The sequence below is a fragment of the Myotis yumanensis genome, unplaced genomic scaffold (genome assembly GCF_028538775.1).
Source record: "Myotis yumanensis isolate MYYU_CA2020_CCGP unplaced genomic scaffold, mMyoYum1.0.hap1 SCAF_1, whole genome shotgun sequence".
NCBI lineage: Eukaryota > Metazoa > Chordata > Mammalia > Chiroptera > Vespertilionidae > Myotis > Myotis yumanensis.
Window position 1 is genome coordinate 145,918,041 of NW_027223752.1, and position 21,910 is coordinate 145,939,950.

At 44.2% G+C, this 21,910-nt stretch overlaps 1 protein-coding gene across 1 annotated transcript in view; it reads right to left on the reverse strand.

Annotated features, from left to right (window-relative positions):
• The window catches only part of CUNH10orf67 (chromosome unknown C10orf67 homolog), a 142,001-nt gene that overhangs the window by 30,853 nt on the left and 89,238 nt on the right, over positions 1–21,910 (reverse strand). The window contains exon 15 of the mRNA XM_070427716.1: positions 14,597–14,684. Coding sequence (XP_070283817.1) covers positions 14,597–14,684 — 88 coding nt within the window. The remainder of the gene's footprint in view (positions 1–14,596; positions 14,685–21,910) is intronic.

Below are 21,910 nucleotides of genomic sequence, written 5' to 3' on the forward strand. Positions count from 1 at the left end.
TCAGTCTGGCCTGCACCCTCTCCAATCTGAGACCCCTTGGGGGACATCCCTTTCACAATCTGGGACCACTGGCTCCTAACCACTCACCTGCCTGGCTGTTCATCCCTAACTACTCTGCTTGCTTGCCTATCACCCCTAACCACTCTGTCTGCCTGCCTGATGCCTCTAACTACTCCCCTGCTGGCCTGATCCCTCTAACTGCTCTCCCCTGCTAGCCTGAATATCCTAAATGCTCTCCCCTACAGGCCTGATCCCCCTAACTGCTCTCCCCTGCTGGCCTGATCACCCCTAACCAACTTTTCCTCGGCCCCACCACCATGGCTTTGTCCAGAAGGATGTCCATAAGACATCTGGTCTAATTAACATATTAGCCTTTATTAGTATAGATAGATACATATAGATTTGCTATCTACTCTGATGCATATCTCAACCACCTACATATGGTGTGGATGTCTAGGTAAGGAGTCAGGAGCCTGGAACCCCAGTTAAACAGTGACACATAGACATATTCTAAAGTCAATGGAGAACCATCCCACCTCCTTAGGAAGATAGATTGCATGAATATCTGAGGGCAGGGTCAAGATGATTCTCAGAAGAAATATGTGATCTATTAATGTGCTTTGACTGGTATAATTTTGAGACTTTATATTTTTCAATTATATTTTACATTCAATATTATTTTGTACTAGTTTCACATGTAGAGCATAGTGGTTAGAATAGATAATCATATACTTTACCAAGTGTTCCCCTGATATTTCTAGTACTCACTTGGCACCATGCATGGTTATTCCAATACTATTAAATATGTTCTCTATGCTATAGTTTACATCCCTATGGTATAATTTTTAGATTTTAGAAGTCTGTTTCATAAAGCTTAGGCAATTCAAATTTAGAGAAAATTTACCAGATAATCCTAAAAGAAGCCTGATTTTGAGCAGTATAACATTCTCATTGGTAATCCAATATTTTGTTGTCCAGCTGATTAAATATCTAAAATAAGGATTGCCGGGAGCCGGTCCATCCTTGCTGCTTGACACAGTCGCTGCAGGGAAGAAACATCTGCACAGCACATGTTTCAAGGGACCTGGCGTATATGGCATACTGTTCTTAATATGTTTGCTCCCCTTCTTGGTGCTATGTGTTTTAACCAAGGTCACCTCTCCGAGAAAGGTTGTTTCCCCAGGTAGGAATTTTTCCCTGAAGTTAGGGAGGGGATACAACCCCTTAACTAAGTGCCAGGCAGGTTGTTAATCACTTTAACTACAAACAATCATGCTTAAGCTACATAATCTTTACTCCCTGGAATGGAGATAAGAAATGCCCTAACCTTTGCAATAGAAATTGACAGGATTAAAATCAACTGGTATAAATACAGATGTAACAAGACAACAGGAGACAGATCCTACACAGAACCTAGAGACAGAACCTAGAGACAGTACTTGGCTGGAGATCCCACACAGAACCTAGAGTCAGAACCTAGACACAGAACCTAGCAAGAGAACCTGGCTGAAGAACCTAGACACAGAACCTACAGACAGAACCTAGAGACAGAACCTAGGGAGAGAACATGGCAAAAGATCCTGACCAGAACCTGGCTACAGAACTTGGCTGGACAACCTACACAGAATATGGCAGGAGAACCTGGAGAAGCTGGATGGAGAACCTATAGAGAGAAGATGGCTACAGAACCTGACTGGAGGACCTGGACAGAACCTGGCTGAAGAACCTGGCTAGAACTTGGCTGGAGAACCTAGCAAGAGAATCTGGCTGGAAAACTGCCAGAACTTCGCTGGAGATCCTAACCAGAACTTGGCTGGATATCCTAGCTAGAGATCCTGGCTAGGCTGCTGATCAACTGAACGCTGTCTCCGTGTCATTCCTTCTTCGCCGACTCCGTCCATACCTTTGGGGACCCCTGGACCTGTTGGGGTTGGACCCCAACAGAGGATTATTCCACCGTAAGTTAGGTGAGAAAAGGAAAAGAAAGAGACTATATATATTCCTATCTATATAGACCAGTTTTGGAACATTTTAGGGGAATTGATTATTAAAATCTTTAGCAAGGTTCAGATTACTATATAAATTTATTTAAAAACTAGAATTAGCCCTAGCTGATTTATCTCAGTGGATAGAGCATCAGCTTGCAGACTGAAGGGCTCTGGGTTCAATCCTGGTCAAGGGCATTACCTTGATTGCAAGCTTGATCCCTAGCTCTGGTTGGGACAAGTACAGGAGGCAACTAATAGATTTGTCTCTCACATTGATGTTTCTCTCTTTCTCTCCCTGACCCTTCCACTCTCTCTAAAAACCAATGGAAAAATATCCTTGGGTGAGGATTAACAAACTAACAGACAAACAAACAACCCTAGAATTAATGGTGGCATAGGTAAACGTACTCACACAACCACATTGAAATTACTACTAAACTACAGAAAACCATTATTCAAAACCACCTGAAATCTAGCCAAACAGAAACCCTATAACGTAGGATATAAAGAAAACAGGTAAAAATTGGGAGAGATATCTTGGCTGCAGAGAGGTTCCCCCTGAGGAGGGAGGCATCGCAGTCCCACATCAGGCACCCTAACCATGGGTTCCAGTGCTGAGAAGAGAAGGCCTCATTACTTCTAGCTGTAAAAACCAGTAGGGACGGTAGCTGAGTGAGATGGATGGTTGCTGGAGTCCACAGTGTTTCTCTTAATTATAACTTTTATATTATTTTTTAATTGCTTAATTTTATTGATTTTGAGAGAGAGAGAGCAGCATCATTTGTTGTTCCACTTATTTATGTATTCATTGGTAAATTCTTATATGTGCCTCAGCCAGGGATTAAACCCACAACCTGGGTGTATTGGGATGATGCTTAACCAACTGAGCTACCCAACCAGGGCCCAGGTGTTCCTCTTAAAGGGCCCATGTATGAACTTGGACTCACTCTGTCTGAGCTCCAGCACTGGGCAGCAATTCAAAAGGCACCAGGGATATACAGGAAGGAACTAAATTTTCTGACTTCAGGATGAGGGCAGGAAAACAGTTTTCTTCTAGAAAGAATTTCTGGTAGAGACCATTGTTTCCTTTTTGAGCAGCGCCCCTCCCCCCCCCCCCCCCCCCCCCCCCACACACACACACACATAGCAGGCAACATATCTGAGTCTCCATTAACCTGGTTAACACTGTTTGTCTGGCTGTGGTGATTCACTGAGACCTGGCCCCACCCAGCTTGTGGGCCCATCCAAGCTACTTCCTTTGGCCTTTCCATACAAATGCAATTTATTGGCTCATTCTTTGGATTTTCCAAAAATCTCTTAAATAAGCAGTATCTAGCCTCTGCATACCTCGTATCTCTTGCTAAGTGGCCCCAGGTCTGTCAGTAGAGGGAGCCAGCCTCAGTTTATAGCTTGGCCTCTCTTGGGCACTTCCAAGTCCAACACAAGTAGCAGCCATTTGTAGATTGCTCTGTAGCTTATACACCCATGGCCCAGGGCCAGGCACAGGCAATGGTTAGCCTGGACCTCCCAGGAGGCCCCAGAGCCAGTAGTGTATCAAGTGAACAGCTTCATATCATACCAGGTTACAACTCAACCATCTCTATAAGCGACACACTCAATGCGCAGACATGGCCAGGCACCAAAGTTCCACTGAAGCTAGTCCTGGGATCATTTCTTGCACAGTAGCTTCTCTGCTACAGTCTAAGCCAGTCCTTAAGTCAATCTGCCTATGGATCAATTTCTACCAGTGAGGTACCAACAGCAATCAGGACTCATCTATAATGAGTGCACACAGCCAACATAGGGTGTGTGTGTGGGGGGGTAGGGGTGTGCAAGTGGAGCACCCAGATCAGGTGACGTGGGAGGCTATGCCATTGGGGCCTACAGAATATCTACTACATAAGGCCATTCTACCAAGACTGGGAGACATAGCAGCTATACCTAATACATAGAAACAAACACATGGAAGCAGCCAAAAATAAGGAGACAAAGAAACAGTTTCCAAATGAAAGAACAGGAGAAATCTCCAGAAAAAAAACTGAACGAAATGGCAGCAAGCAAAATACCAGATACAGAGTTCAAAACAATGCTTATAAGGATGCTCAATGATCTCAGTGAGCACTTCAACAGCATAATAAAGGAGATAGAAACCATAAAAAAGAACCAGTCCAAAATGAAGAATACAGTAACTTAAATAAAAAATATATTAGTCCTAGCCAGCTAAAATCAGTGGATAGAGTGTTGGCCTTCAGACTGAAGGGTCCAGGATTTGATTCCAGTCAAGGGCACATACCTCAGTTGCAGATCCTCCCCAGCCCGGGCCTGGGTCAGGGCAATTGCAGGAGGAAACCAATCGATGTTTTTCTCTCACATTGATATTGCTCTCTGTCTTTCCCTCTCTCTTCCACTCTCTCTAAAAATCAATAGAAAAATATCCTCAGGTGAGGATTAAAAAAAATTACAGAAAATCAACAGTTGTATAGATGAAGCATAGAATCAAATCAGCAATTTTGAAGATAAGGGAGCAGAAAACATCCAATAAGAAGAGCAAAAAGAAAAAAGATCCCAAAAAAATGAGGATAGTGTAAGGAGCCTCTGGGACAATTTCAAGCATACCAACATTTGCATCATGGGGATATTGAAAGGAGAAGAGAGAGAGAGCAAGAAATTGAAAACCTATTTCAAAATATAATATCAAAAAACTCCCCTAACCTGGTAAAAGAGATACATACAAGTCTAGGAAGGCAGATAGTCTCAAACAAGTCAAACCCAAAGAGACCCCACCAAGGCACATCATAATTAAAATGCCAAAGGTTAAAGATAAAGAGAGAATCTTAAAACTAGCAAGAGAAAAGCCATTAGTTACCTACCAGGGCACTCCAATAAGACTGTCAGCTGATTTCTCATCAGAAACTTCACAGGTAAAAAGGGATTGGCAAGAAGTATTCAAAGTGATGAAAAGTAAGGACCTATAACCAAGATTAATCTACCCAGTAAAACTATCATTCAGACTCAAAGGACAGATAACAAGCTTCCCAGGCAAGAAAAAGATAATGTGAATTCATCACTATCAAACCAGTATTAAAAGAAATGTTAAAGTTTTTTCTTTTTCTTTTAAAGAATAAGAACAAGAATAAAAAGAAGAACAAGAAGGGGGAATAAAAAACACCTAGCAGCTTGGAATAAATCTAATGAAAACTCTACAAAAACTCTACAAAAATGTTACTAAATTAAAGAACATCTAAGTAAACGATGAGATGTGTTCTGTTCACATATTAAGTTTAACATTGTAAAGATGTGAATTGCCATGGTTGATCTGTAGATTCAATGGAATTCCAAATAAAATCTCAAAAGGTAAAAAAAAAAAAAAAAAAAAAAAAAAAAAAAAAAGAAGGGGGAAAATGGCAGTGTAGGAAAATGCAGTACCCACATCCTCCCACAACCACATAAAAATTACAACTAAATCAAATAAAAACTATCATTCAGAACCACCTGAAATCTGGCAACTTCAGAATTACAGAAGAAGCCACATTGAGACTAGTAGGAGGGCCAGGTGTGTGGAATAAACTGGTCTGACACCCATGTGTGACTTTTTTTTTTAAATCAGGAGAAATATCTTGATTTTGGAGGCTCCTGTGAGGAGCAAAGGGTCCCACCCTTGCCAGACCCCCAGCCCAGGGTTCCAGTGCTGGGAAGACAAGTTCTCATAACTTCAGCCTGTATAAACCAGAAGGGATTGTGGTACAGAAGGTTGCTGAAGTCCCAGGCAATTACTCTTAAAGGGCTGGTGCATGGACTTACTTGGACTCACTCCCTCTGAGCTCCAGAGGGGGACAGCAGCTTGAAAGAATCCAAGGACATACAGGGAGGGACTAAATTTTCTGGCATCAGAGCAAAAATGGGGGACAGCTTTCTCCCAGAAAAAGTGCTGACAGAGGCCATTGTTCCTTTGCTGAGACCTCCCCACCAGAGAGTTGACAAGCAGTCACCATATCTGAGACTCCATCAACCTGGCCCACACTTTTCACCCTTCCTGGTGACTCCAAGAAACCCTATCCCACTCAATCTTCAGCCCTGCCTGAGCTGTTTGCAGTGTCTTTTCCATATGAATGGCCTGTCCTGGGTTAGGCTTCAGACTCTCCTAAAATCTCTTAGAAAAGGAGAAGCTGGCTTCAGGGTGTCCATACTTCTTGTTAACTGGTCCCAGGTCCAGCACTAGCAGCAGCTTGTGTTGATTCACAACTTTGCCTCTCCTGGGCACCTCCAAACCCAACAAAAGTAGCAGCCATCTGCAGATCATTCTGTAACTTGTGCAGGGTGGCTTCAGGCAGAGCATAAGCAATAGCTGACTTTGCACCTCCAGGGAGGCCCCAGAGCCAGTACATCTGGCAGTCAGCTTCAGACAATACCAGATTACAACCCTACCACATCCACAAGTGACAAACTCAAAGGGAATACTTAGTGAGCATTAAAGCCCCATTGAAGCAAGTCCTGCTGCACAGGGGTGTCTCTAACACAGCAGCTCTTCTTCTGTAATTGCAGCAGGTCTGCACAGCTGATTGGCCTGTCTCTCCCAGTGATGCCAACATCAATCAAGGCTCAATTACCATAGGATAGGGCACACAGCCCACACAGGGGCATACCTAGAGTTCCCAGGTCAGGTAATGGGAGAGTCTGAGCCACTGGGCCCTACAGGACATCTACTACATAAGGTCACTCTACTAATTCCAGGAGACATAGCAGCTCTATTTAGTAAATAGAAGCAAACACAGGGAAGCAGCCAATATGCAGACAAAGAAATATGTCACAAATGAAAAACAAACAAACAAACAAACAAACAAGACAACAAACAAAAAAGAAACAAAAGAAATCTCCAGAAAAAGAACTAAAGAAATGGCAACAAGCAAAATACCAGATACTGAGTTCAAAACAGTGGGTATAAATATGCTCAAGGAACTTAATGAGAATTTTAAGGAACCTAGTGAGAACATCTACACTAATAAAAGAGAAACATGGTAATTAGCCATACCTCAGCTACCCTTCCCATTGGCTAATCAGGGCGATATGCAAATTAACTGCCAGCCAAGATGGCGGCAGGCAGCCAGGCAGCTTGAGGCTAACAGGAGGCTTGCTTGCTTCAATGACGGAAGACTCCAACGTTCCCCGCCTGCCGCTGCTGGCCTCTGAGCTTGCAGTTTGAAACATTGTTACAAATATAGAGGCTAAACAAAACCCCAGAAACCTGCTTTCAGCCAGCCGGGATCTCAGAGCTGGAGTTGAAACAGTGTTTCGATTATAGAACCCAAACAAACCAGATACCTGCTTTCAGCAGCCGAGGCCTCAGAGCTGGAGCCAAGCCTCAGAGTTAAAGCTGGCCCAGAATAAACAAAAAAAGAAAAAAAGGAGCAGTTGGGAGCTTCAGTCACCTGCCAGCCTGAAAACAGTCCTCAGCCCCTCACCCAGACTGGCCAGGCACCCCAGTGGGGACCCCCACCCTGAAGGGGGTGTGACCAGCTGCAAACAGCCATCAGCCCCTCATCCAGGCTGGCCAGGCACCCCAGTGGGGACCCCCACCCTGATTCAGAACACCCTTCAGGGCAAACCAGCCGGCCCCCACCTGTGCACCAGGCCTCTATCCTATATAGTAAAAGGGTAATATGCCTCCCAGCACCAGGATCAGTGGAGCAGCGAGGCCTCCCGGCACTGGGATCAGTGTGACAGGGGGCAGTGCCCAAACCCCCTGATCGCCCTGCAGCTCTGTGTGTGACAGGGGGCGGGGCCACAACCTCCCTATCCACCCTGCTCTGTTCGTGACAGGGGAAGGCACCCCAACCCCCTGATCAGCCCTGCTCTGTGCCTGATAGGGGGGAGCTCCCCAACCCCCTGATCGCCCTGCAGCTATGTGTGTGATAGGGTGAGGCGCCCCAACCCCCCTCCACGGGCCCTGCTGTGTGTATGACAGGGTAGAGCCATAACCTCCCCATCGGCCCTGCCCCGAGTGTGACAGTGGCGGTGCCCCAACCCCCTGATTGGCCCTGCTCTGTGTGTGACAGGGTGCAGTGCCCCCCCCCATGGGCCCTGATCTGTGTGTGATGGAGTAAAGCCATAACCTCCCCATTGGCCCTGCCCTGAGTGTGACAGGGTGTGGCACCCCAACCCCCTGATCTGCCCTGCTCTGTGTGTGACAGGTGGCGGTGCCCCAACTCCCCTATTGACCCTACTCTGTAAGTGACAGGGGGGAGCTCCTCAACCCACTGATCAGCCCTGCTCTGTGCGTGACAGGGTGGAGCTCCCCAAACCCCTGATCGACCCTGCTTTGTGCGTGACAGGGTACAGAGCCCCAACCCCCCTGATGGGCCCTGCTCTGTGCATGACAGGGGGGAGCTCCCCAACCCCCTGATCGATCCTGCTTTGTGCGTGACAGGATACAGAGCCCCAACCCCCCTGATGGGCCCTGCTCTGTGAATGACAGGGGGCAGCGCCCCAACCCCCTAATTGGCCCTGCTCTGTGCGTGACAGGGGGGAGCTCCCCAACCCCCTGATGGGCCCTGCTCTGTGTGTGACGGGGGGAGCTCCCCAACCCCCTGATCGACCCTGGTCTGTGCGTGACAGGGTACGGAGCCCCAACCCCCCTGATGGGCCCTGCTCTGTGAGTGACAGGGGGCAACGTCCCAACCCCCTAATCGGCCCTGCTGTGTGTGTGATAGGGGGTGGCGCCACAACCTCCTCATCAACCCTGCCTTGAGTGTGACAGAGGGCGGTGCCCCAACCCCCCAATCGGCCCTACCCTGAGCGTGACTGAGGGTGGCATTGCAACCTCCCGATCCGCCCTGCTCTGTGCATGACAGGGGGCGGCGCCCCAACTCCCCAATCAGCCCTGCTCTGAGCCCAACCAGGGGCTGCACCTAGGGATTGGGCCTGCCCTCTGCCACCTGGGAGCAGGCCTAAGCCAGCAGGTCGTTATCTCCCGAGGGGTCCCAGACTGCGAGAGGGCACAGGATGGGCTGAGGGACCCCCCTCTCCCCCCGAGTGCACAAATTTTTGTGCACCGGGCCTCTAGTCAACAATATAAAAGAGGACTAGTTAGAAATGATTGATACAATAACTGAAATGAAGACTAATTTACAGGGATCAACAGGAGTAGAGAAAACACTGACAAATCAGTGATTTGGACTATGAGGAAGCAAAACAAAACAAAACAAAACAAAACAAAAAACAAAACAAAACAAAACAAAACAAAACAAAAAAATGCCCAATCAGAAGAGCAAAAAGGAAAAAGAATCCAAAAATATGAAGACAGTGTAAGGAGCCTCTAGTACCACTTTAAGCATACCAACATTCACATAATAGGGGTGCTGCAAGGAAAAGAAAGGGAGCAAGAAATTGAAAACCTATTTGAAAAAATAATGACAGAAAACTCCCTTTACTTAGTAAAACAAATACACAAACAAGTTCAGGAAGTGCAGAGAGTCCCAACAAGATGAACCCAAAGAGGCTCATAGCAATACACAGCATAATTAAAATACCAAAGGTTAAAGACAAAGAGGGAATCTTAAAAGCAGCAAGAGAAAAGCAGTTAGTTACCTGCAAGGAAGCTCCCATAAGACTGTCAGCTGATTTCTCAACAGAAACTTTGTAGTCCAGAAGGAAGTGACCAGAAATATTTGAAGTGATGGAAAGCAAAGACCTAAAACCAAGATTACTCTACTTAGGAAAGCCATCATTTAGAATTGTAAGTCAGAAAAAGTTTCACAGACAAAATAAACCAAAACAAAACAAAAAAAAACTAAAGGAGTTCATCACCACCAAAACAGTATTTTGTGAAATGTTAAAGCGTCTTCTTTAAGAAGAAGAAGAAGAAGAAAAAAAAGAATCAAAATGTGAATAAAATGGCAAAAATACATATCAACAATTGAATCTAAAAATCAAAATAAATGAATAAGAAGTCTAATTAACACAAGCTAATGAATACAATAGAACAGAGACATGGAAACGTGGAACAGATTGATAAATCTTGAAGTGGTGGGGTGTGGGAAGAGATTAAGCAAAGATCTTATATGCATACTAGAGGCCTGGTGCACAAATTCGTGCACAGGTGAGGTCCCTTGGCCTGGGCCCCACCCCGGCAGGCCCAGGGGAGAGACTGCGGGAGGTTGGCCAGCTGGCCTGCTCTGATCTGGGCTGATCGGGGTCAGCCATCTCAGGGAGGGGCCACGGGATGTTGGCTGCCACAGGAGGTTGGCTGTGGGAGCACATTGACCACCAGGAGGCAACTCCTGTGTTGAGCATCTGCCCCCTGGTGATGAGTGCACATCATAGTGACCAGTCGACCGGTTGTTAGGTTGCTTAGGTTTTTATATATAGAGACTAGAGGCTCGGTGCATGAAAATTCATGCACTTGGTGGGGTCCCTCAGGTTTGCCTGTGCCCTCTCACAGTCCGGGAGCCCTTGGGGGATGTCTGACAGCAGTCAGACAACCTTAGCGCTACTGTGGGTATGGGAGAGGCTCCCACCACAACTGCTGTGCTTGCCAGTCATCAGCCTGCCTTGTAACTGAGCAGCACTCCCCCTGAGGGAGCGCACTAATCACCAGTGGGCAGCTCTGGCCCTGCCCCCCCATTGCCCTGCTGATGCCCCAGTGGCCTCCCTCTGTGAAAGGTGACCAGTGGGTTTATTGGGGCCTGGAGACAGCTGATGATCAGCCAGCCTCGCTCCCCAATCCCTGTACCCTACCTCTGCCTGCTGGCACCTGCCTTGACTGGCCTGACACCACCCACTCGCTGGCCCTGTTCCCCACCAATCGGTCATTCCACCAACTGGTCAATTTGCAAGTAGTCAATTAGGCTTTTATTATATGGGACTAGAGGCCTGATGCATGAAATTCATGCACTCGGGAGCATCCCTCAGCCCGGAGTGTGCCCTTTCACAGTCTGGGGGCCCCGCGATTGATTGCCCCAATGAGGTAGGCCCTGCCCACCTAACTGGGGATCCTTGAGAGATCATCCCAAAGAGGTAGGTCCTGCCCACCTAGCTGGGGCTCCTCGATGAATCACCCCCACAGAGGGAGGCCCCGCCCACCTGCCTCAACCCCCTGGTTGGTAGCCTGGGCTTCCTTCTTTGGGGTGATTATGGAGCACCCCAATTGATCGCCCTGCCTGCTGGTGGCCTGGGCCTCCCTCTGCAGGGCGATCATGGGGCGATGACCGGGCCCCTGACCAATCACATCGCACCAGCCTTGGCTGGCCTGGCATCAGTGGATGTCATAGCGTGGTCATCTAGAAGGTTGTTTGGTCGATTGGCATATTATTCTTTTATTATTATAGATATGCATTACCTATGGACAGACAATAGAGTGGTGAAGGCCTGAGACAGGGTGCGAACTGGGTGGAGGGAGGCAATGGGGTGGGGGGGGAATGGGAGTGTCCTTAATACTCTCAATAATAAGGTGTTAAAAAAAAGAAGAAATCAAATATATGAATAATAAAATGGCAATAAATACATATCTTTCAACAATTACTTTAAATGTAAATGATTAAATGCTGCAATCAAAGACATTCAGTGACTGAATAAAAAATAAAACAAGACCCTTACATATGCTGTCTACAAGGAGACTTACTTCAGATTAAGAGACCACACAGACTGAAAGTGAAATAATGAAAGAAGATATTTCCTGAATATAGAATCAAATAAACAAAAAAGGTGAGGTAGCAAAAAAAAAAAAGGTTGGGTAGAAATTTTTGCACCAGACAAATTGACTTTAAAACAAAGGCTATAACAAAAGATGAATAAGGCCCCGCCAATGTAGCTCAGTGGTTGCACATTGACCTATGAACTAGGAGGTCATAGTTCGATTCCTTGTCAGGGCATATTCCCAAGTTGCGGGCTTGATCCCCAATGTGGGGCATGCAGGAGGCAGTCAATCAATGATTCTCTGTCACCATTTCTCTCTCTCTCTCTCTCTCTCTCTCTCTCTCTCTCTCTTTCTCCCCCCTTCCTTTCTGAAATAAAAAGCAAATTTTTTAGAAAAGGTGAAGAAGGACCCAGCAACTCCACTTTTGGAGTATTTATCTGAATAAACCTAAAACACTAAAAAGAAAAGATATATACACGTACATGTTTATTGCAGAATTATTTATAACTAGAGGCCTAGTGCATGAATTCATGCACGGGTGGGGTCCCTCGGGGTGGCCTGTGGGGATTGAGCTGAATCCTGCTGTCCAACGTCGTCGCCTGCCACTCCTGCCTGCTGCTCCGGCTCTTCCTGGCCCCGCTGTGCCTGCCGTGGGCTCGCACCACTGCAGCAGCACTGGCCATCTGTGAGCCCAGTGTCTAGCACCTGTCTCGAGGGTGGTGGGGGGAGCTGGGACGTGACTGGCCCTCTATCCAGGCGGTGGGATGCCCTTGCTGGCCAAGGATCCGGACTCGGTCTGCTGACATTTGTGTTGGTTCTCAGGAGCCACCTGGCAGCCGCTTTTACAACACTTCCTCCGTGTGAAGCGTCCAGGGAGGGCAAGCTGCCGAAGTACCCGAAGCCGGTGGCGCTCTTGGGATCATGCCGGTGGCGCTGGTCCATCAGTGCCCGGGCCACTCTCGGGAAACTGAACCTGTGGGGCTACTGAGGGAGTGAGTAGTTGCCACTGGGCTGGTGGGCTTCTGGGATGGGTTGGTCAGCTGAGTGGCGCTTCTACTGTGGGAGCACACTGACCACCAGGGGGCAGCTCCTGAATTGAGCGTCGGCCCCCTGGTGGTCAGTGCGAGTCACAGTGACTAGTCATTTGGTCATTCAGTCACTTAGGCTTTTATATATACTAGTGGCCCTGTGCACAAGATTCATGCATGGGGGAGAGAATGTTCCTCAGCCCAGCTTGCACCCTTTCCAATCTGGGACCCCTCAGGGGTTGTCTGTCCCTGTGGGATCAAGCCTAAACCAGCAGTCGGTCATACCTCTTGCAATCCAGGACTGCTGGCTCCTAACCGCTTCCCTGCCTGCCTTCCTGATTGCCCCTAACCACTCTGCTGCCAGCCTGATCAACCCCAAGTGCCCAGCCTTCCAACCTGATCACCCCTAACTGCCCCCCCCCCCCCCGCTGGACTGATTGCCCCCAACTGCCCTCCCACCAGCCTGCCCCCCCTAAGTGCCCCCCACACTGGCCTGATCACCCCTAAGCGCCTCTAACTCAGCCCCGCCACCATCACTTTGTACAGAAGGACGTCCAGAAGGTCTCCTGGAAGGTCTCCTGGTCTGATTAGCATATTACCCTTTTATTAGTATAGATAGATAGCTAAGATATGGAAGCAACCTAAGTTTCTATCAATAAATGAAGGGATAAAGAAGAAGTTTTCAGTGCATATATACAATTGAACATTACTCAGCATAAGAAAGAATGACATCTTGCTATCTGTAACAATATAGATGGACCTAAAGGTATTATGCTTAGTGAAATAAGTCAGACAGAGAAAGATAAAGTCAGATGATTTCACTTATATATGGAATCTAAAAAACAAAATAAATAAGCAGAACAAAAACAGTCTCATAGATACAGAGAACATTTTGACAAATGGTTGCCTGATGAGAGAGGGTTTGTGGGAATGGGTGAAAAAGGTGAAGGGATTAAGAAGTACAAATTGAAAGTTACAGAATAATCATGGGGATATAAAGTACAGCATAGGGAATATAGTAAAAAATACTTTAATAACTACATATGGTGTCAGATGGGTACAAGGTGTGTTGATTACTTTGTAAGTTATATAAATGTCTAATCATGGGATTGTGCACCTTGAACTAATATATTGTGTCAACTGTAATTTAAAAATTAAAAAACTCAAATTACTTCAATGTTACCTTGCCAATGGCTCTAAGTTCTTTGATCTCTTGCAACCTCATAAGTTTAGAAAATAGTCTTAAAATGAAAAAAAGTTGAAAAATTTTAAAAGATAGTGATTTTAGATTGTAAGTCTCTAGAAGCAAGAGATCATATTTTATATGTTTTTTGTCCTTTCACAGAAACTTTACTTGTCCCCAGAAAACTTTATATCACAGTATTTATAGCATGTTAATTTAGTTACTATTTGAAATTTATTAAAAATATTTCTGTACTTGGCATCATTTACCTTTATAATTACAATCCTCAAATGAAATCATTAAGGTAACAGGTTAAAAATTAGTCTATGCTAGAATTGGGTTTTATTTACAAGTGACTTTTAGTATAAAAATGAATTCTATGGTACTAGGGACAAATTCCTTAATCTCCTTTTTCCCTTTGGAAATGACTGACTGCTTGGATCTTGAGCTTTGATATTTCCCAACAGTCTTCCATGCCCACAAATGGTCAGACTGAGTTACTTCTTCACTAGAATGAGTCATCACTCTTCTGAAATTTTCACTTTACTCTATTATAGCTTAACTATATCACATTGTAACAATTTATTTACACATCTGAGCTATTTGGATTTAGGCCCTCGTCTTATGCCCTTAGTATCCAGAAGAATGACTTTCAGGTACTATCTCCAAGCCTGTAAGGGCAGGGGTTCAATAAATGTTAAATAAGAACAGAAAGACACATACAGATACCAAAAAAACATAACATCTAAACATCATATGTACTTACAACATAATTAAAGGATGTATCAGCAACCACTGCAAACTGACGGTACAATGTGTGCCTAGTAAACATCTCATTCTTAAGGACATGAAAACTGAAAAAAAAAAGCAACAGTAAAATTAGAATATATAGATATCATAGGATAAAGCAAATCAGTATGATGTTCATGTAGTTAGGAACTAAAATTTTCAGTGTTAGAGCAAAGAAATAAGAGTAAAAATTTCAAAATATGAGTATGAACAGATTTCTTCTTTTATTTTTAAAATTACGTATTTTCCAGCTTTGAGAGACACTGAAGCAATGGCAACACCATTTCAATGAGCCACCCGAGGACCCAGGCTATGGTTTTAAAACATTTCTCCCTAAAATGAATCAGGGCATCTTTCAGAAATGGCTCTTTCTAGAACTAAAGCAATAAATATACAAGATGAGCCTGGAGCATTTTATTGTTAAGGGAATCATAAAAAATTATCTAAAACACACACCATAAAGTTGTTAATTTTAAAGGGCTACAATTAACTTAAGATTGGAGAAATTAAGCATAAAAATAATGATTATAATATATTGAAGCAAACTTATATATTAAAACTTTAAGAAATTCTCAGTCTGTCTATATTGCAAATAATGCTAAAATTAGGAGATTCACTATCTAGAAATCATGCTCTGTAGAGGAAGCCAAGTGTATGCTGGACAACCTTTGGCAAGCTAGTAGGAAGAAAAAATTACAGTATTCACTCACACAAGGCGCTCTTAGAAGAGATTTTGGTATGTGACTCATGGATCAAAACCACTATGAGGTACCACTACAGAGCTACAAGGCTGACTAAAGCCAAAAAGACAGACAACAAATGTTGAAAAGGACAGAGAAATTGGAACCCTCATTTATTGTGGAATTGTAAAATGGTGTAGCCACTTTGGAAAACATTTTGGTAGTTCCTCAAAATGGTAAAAAGAATTATCATGTGACCCAGTAATTTCTTCCTATGTGTATACACAAGAGAATTTAAAACATATGTTCACACTAAAACTTGTACACAAATGTTAATAGAATTATTTATAGTCGCCAAAAAGTGGAAATAATTCAAATGTCTAATAAAGAATGCATAAAAATATGGTATAATCATACAATAAAATATTATTTGGCAGTCAAAAGAAGCAGAGTACTGATGTATTCTACAACATAGATGAACTTGAAAACATGCCAAGTGAAAGAAGCTAGTCACTAAAGGCCATAAGCGGTTTCCGTAGTGTAGTGGTTATCACGTTCACCTCACTAAAGGCCATATATTTTATGATTCCACTTATATGAAATGTCCAAAATAGGCAAATCCTTAGCAATAGAAAACAAATTAGTGGTTGTTAGTTGTTGACAGGAAGCGGAATGGGAGGCAACTGCTAATGGGTATGAGGTTCCTTTTTGGGTTGATGAAAATGTTCTGATTTAGAAAGTGGTAATGGTTGCCCACCTCTGAATACACCAAATCCACATTTTAAAAAGGTGATTTTGTGGAATGTAAACTATGTATCAATAAAGTTATTATACAGTAAGTTACTGTGTATGCTAAAAATGGAATCCTATGAATAAAGAAGAAAGTAGAGTAACAAACAAGAACTTTAATATCATTATAATAAACATATAAAATAGAGGAGAGAATCAAGATGGTGGTATAGGTAAACGCCTGTACTCACTGCCTCCCACAACCACATCAAAATTACAACTAAAATACAGAACAACTACCATCCAGAACCACCGGAAAGCTGGCTGAATGGAAGTACTACAACTAGAGAGGTAAAGAAGAAAGCACACTGAAACTGGTAGGAGGTGCGGAGGCCCAGAAAGCGCTGGTCCGGCACCCAGGTGTGTCGCTTTTTTAATCCAGAGGGAGATCACCTCTGTGGAGCCCACCCCCACCCCCTGGAGGAGCGAGGGGTCCCAGCCCCACACCAGACCTCCAGCTCAGGGCTGGGGAAAGAAGTCCCTATGGCAGTAAGAACTGCAGACTGTAAAAACCAGTGCGGATTGGGGCTGAGTGTCACACAGGCTGCTGGAGACCCAGCTGCTCCTCTTAAAAGGCCAACACCGTGAACTGAATTTACAAGCTCCTGCATCCTCTAAGCTTCAGTGCCGGGCAAGGCTCTGGGGGGACCCAGACATATACAGGGAGAAACTGGACTGTCTGGCATCAGGGCAGGAACGCAGGGGTGGCTTTCTTCCAGATGAAGGTGCTCACAGCAGTCATTGTTCCCATGCTGGGACCTGCCTGGTGGCAGCCATTTCTGTTTGCTCTGCCCTGGTGATTCCCTGAAACCCCACTCCACCCAATTTACAACCCCACCCAAGCTGTGTGCAATGGCTTTTGCATATGAATGGCCTATCCTTTCTCAGGCTAAAAATCTGTCAAACAAGCTGCAGCAGGGCCAGGGAGCACAAAACCTATCAATAAAAGGCCCAAGAACCAGCACCAGCACCACCCTACCTTGCTTCACAGCTTGGCCTCATCTGGACACTTCCAAACCCAATACAAAGAGGAGGATTATGCAGATCTCTCTGTAGCTTCTGCTGGCTGGCCCCAGGCAGTGGCTGACTTTGCATCTCCTTGGAGACCCAAGAGCCAGTATACCCAGTGGTCAGTGTGAGATCATACCAGATTACAACTCTTCACATCTGTAAGTGACACACTCAAGGGGCAGACTCAGTGCGCACCAAAGCCCCACTGAAGCAAGTCCTGCTCCATAAGGGTGTCTCCTGCACAGCAGCTCTCCCACTGTAATTGCAGCTGGTCCCCACAACCAATTGGCTGGAGGTCAATTTTTCCCAGTGACACCAACAGCAATCAATGCTCAACAACAAAACTGTGCACACAGCCCACAAAGGGGTGCATCAAAGAGTGTCCGCCTCAGGTGATTGGGGAGGCTGAGCCACTTGGCCCAATAGGACACCTAATACTCAAGGCTACTCTGTCAACTCAAGGAGACTTAGCAGCTACTCAATACATACAAACAAACATAGGGAAGCAGCCAAAATGTGGAGACAAAGAAACATGTCACAAATAAAGAAATGGAAGAAAGCAAAGTATTGGATATATAGTTCAAAACCACAGTTATAAGGCTACTCAGAATCTTCTAGAAACCTCTGAAGAACTTGTGAGACTTTCAAGGATGTTAGTGAGAATGCCAAAAAAAAAAAAAAAAAAAGAAATGGAAAATGAGCAGTCAGAAATTAAGCATACACTGATTGAAATAAAGAATAATATTCAGAGATTCAACAGTAGACTAGAGGATCCCGAGAATCAAATCAATGATTTGAAATACGAGGAAGCAAAAAACACCCAATCAGATCCAAATGTATGAAGATAGTGTAAGGAGCCTCTGGGACAACTTCAAGCATACCAACATTGGAATTATGGGGTTGCCAGAAGAAGAGAGAGAGAGCAAGATATTGAAAATCTCTTTGAAGAAATAATGACAGAAAAGTTCCCCTACCTGGTGAAAGAAATAGACTTACAAGTCCAGGAAGCACAGAGAACCCCAAACGAGAGGAAACCAAAGAGGACCACATCAAGACACGTCATAATTAAAATGCCAAGGGCAAAAGACAAAGAGAGAATCTTAAAAGCAGCAAGAGAAAAACAGTTAGTTACCTACTAGGCAGTGCCCATATGACTGTCAGCTGATTTCTCAACAAAAACTATGCAGGCCAGAAGGAAGTGGCAATAAATATTCAAAGTGTTGAATAGCAAGAACCTACAACCAAGATTACTCTACCCAGCAAAGCTATCATTTAGAATTGAAGGTGAGACAAAGAACTTCACAGACAAGCAAAAGCTAAAGGAATTCATCACCACCAAACCAGTATTATATGAAATACTGAAGGGTATTCTTTAAGAATAAGAGGAAGAAGAAAATGATAAAGATAAGAAATATGAACAACAGCCCTAGCTGGTTGGGCTCAGGGGAGAGAGCGTCAGCCTAGGGACTGAAGGGTCTGAGGTTCAATTCCAGTCAAGGGCACATGCCCAGGTTGTGGGCTTGATCCCCGGTGGGTGGCATGCAGGAGGTAGCCAATCAATGATTCTCTCTCATTATTGATGTTTCTATCTCCCTCTCCCTTCCTCTCTGAAATCAATAAAAATGTATTTTAAAAAAGAAATATGAACAACAAAGTGACAACAAACACATATTTATCAATAATTGAATCTAAAAATCAAATGAATGAAAAACCTGATGAACAGAATAAATTGGTGAATGGAATAGAATCAGGGACATGGAAATGGAACAGACTGACGATTTTCAGAGGGAAGGAGGTGTGGGGGGTGGTACGGGAAGAGATTAGACAAAGATCTTATATGCATGTATGCATTACCTGTGGACACAGACAATAGGGTGGCGAGGGCCTGGGATGTGGTGAGAACTGGGTGGACAGGAGCTATAGGGCGGTGGGGAGGAAGAGGGACATCTGTAATAATCTCAACAATAAAGATTAATTTTAAAAAAGAAAATAGAGGAAAAGATCAATAAAATAGACAAAAAGATGGGGAATTTCAGTAAAGAAATTGATTTTTTTTAAAAAAAAGAGTAACCAGCCCTAGCCGGTTTTGCTCAGTGAATAGAGTGTTGGCCTCTGACTGAAGGGTCCTGGGTTCTATTCCAGTCAAGGTCATGTACCTTGGTTGCAGGCTGTATCCCCATCCCTGGTCAGGGTGCATGCTGGAGGCAACCAGTCAATGTGTCTCTTTCACAATAATGTCTTTCTTTCTCTCTGTCTTTTCCTCTCCTTTCCACTCTCTCTGAAAATCAATGGAGAAATATCCTCAGGTGAGGATTAATAAAAGAAAACAAAATAAAAAAGAGAGATAAATGACCTTAGAACTGAAAACACCATATATAATATTAAGAACTCCATAGATGGACTAAATAGCAGAATGGATATAGCAAAACACGTGATTATTAATCTCAAAAGAAGATCAATTAGAAAATATACAAAAATGAAGCACAGTGAGGAAAAAAAAGGCAAGTGCATAAGAGACATATGGGTAACAGTGAAAAGGAACAACATACATATAATTAGAATCCAAGAAAAAGTGAGAATGAGACAGAAGTAATATATGGGAAGATAATATCCAAGAATATTCCAAAAAATCTTAAAGCACCCAGACATGGAAAAACACATTACCTTCAAAGGAGCAACAAGACGAAGTGCTGATGTCTCACCATCAACAATGGAAGCCAACATTCCATGCACTGGTACCATTAACATACCAAAGCATATAACTGCCAATACAGAAGTCTCTACTGAGAGAAAATATTCTTCAACAATGAAGGAAAAACAAAGACATCTTCCTATAAAGAAAAGCTGACAGAATTATTGGCCAGCAATCCTATATTAACAGAAAAACTAGAGAGAGCTGTTCGGACAGGAGGAAAATGATACTAGATGGAAACACATTAAAAGCAGGAAGAAATGGATGCTTAACAAACAGTAAAAAATATGGGTCAATATAAGTGAATATTGACTATGCCAAACAATCATAATGTTCAATAAAATAAAAATTTATATTATATTACAATAAAAATGTGAGAGGTTAAATTGAGTTAAAATATCTTAAGGTTCTAAAATTATTGGGGAAGTTATATCAAATGAAAATTCATAGAAGACTTATATGTGAAGAATATAGTTTGAAGTTTGAAAAAGAGAAAAGAGTAAATAACAATAGAAGAAAACATGGAATAAAAATAAATTGATTTGTTCAAAAAAGAGAAAAGTAATCAGGTTAGCTAAATAGAAAACAATATATTGCTCTGACTGGTGTTGCTCAGTTGTTAGTATGTCAGCCTGCACACCAAAGGGTTGCAGGTTCATTCCTGGACTCCGGTTGGGGCATGTGTGAGAGGCAACCAATCGATGTGCCTCTCTCAAATTTCTCTCTCTCAAATTTCTCTTTCTCAAATTTCTCTCTCTCTCTGTCTCTCTCTCTCCTCCTTCTCTCCTTCTTTCTTCCCAGTCTTCCACTCTCTAAAAATCAATGGAAAAAAAATCATCAGGTGAAGATTAACAAAAAGAAAAGAGAAAAAGAGAGAAAACAATGTTAGATGCAAACCTAACTCTATCAATAATTTCACTAAATGTAAATGAATGAAGTATGTCAATAAAATAAAAGATTGGCAAAATATATTTAAAATATAATTATGCAGCTTACAAGAGACATATTTAAATATGAAAACAAGAGAGACACATGAGCGGTGTGCTCTTGTCCAGGGAGCATCAGCCCCGTGAGTAGCCTGCCTTGGGCCTAAGAGCAGCAGCCTCATGTGGCCTGCCCCTGTCCAAGGAGCAGCAGCTGTGTGAGTGGCCTGCTTCCCTGTCCAAGGAGCAACAACCAAGTGAGCAGTCCAACCTGTCCAAGAGCAGCAGCCACACAAGCAGTCTACCTACGTCTGAGGAGCGGCAGCCCTGCGCAGCCCGCCCCCATCAGAGGAGAAGCACCTGCGCACAGGCCGCACCCTGCACTAGTACGAGGAGCAGCAGCTGCGCAAGCATCTTGTCCTCGTCCAAGCAGCAGTAGTTGCACAAGCAGCCTGCCCAATCCGAGGAACAGCAACTATGTGAGCAGCCCACCCCCATTTGAATAGCAGCAGTTCTGAAGCGGCCCGTCTCCATTCGAGGAGCAGCAGACATGCAATCAACCTGTCCAAGTCCAAGGAGCAGTAGCCCCACAGGCAGCCCACCACATCAGAGGAACAACAGCAGCGTGCAGCCAGCCACCATTCAAGGAACAGCAGCCACATGAGCAGTCTGCCCTAGTTCAAGAAATAGCAACTGAGAGTGTAGCCCGCCCCCATGCAAGGAACAGCAGCCTTGTGATCAGCACACCCTCTGTCTGAGGAAAAGCAGCTGTGTGTGAAGCCTCCCCCCACCAGCCAGAGGAGCCACCACAGCTGTGAACAGCATCCACCAGAGGAGCTGCTGTCAGCTGAGGAGTAGCTGCTACCACAACGGCCCGAGGAGCAACCACAGCTCAAGGAGCCACTGCCACCCAAGGAGCAGCCCCTGAATGACTCAACATCTAGATATGTCGGTGAGATCAAACATGAGTAGACAAAAAAGCCCCAAAGGAAAGAAAAGGAGGACTCGCCAGAAAAGCAGCTAAGTGAAAAAAAGGCATGCAGCATGACAGAAAAAGAATTCAGATTAAGGGTCCTAGAATGCATAAACCGGATGGAGGGAAAAATCAACAACTTATGCAAGAATCAAGAAGACACGGATGAAAAAATTAACAACTTATGTAAGAATCAAAAAGAAACGGATGAAAAAAATCAATA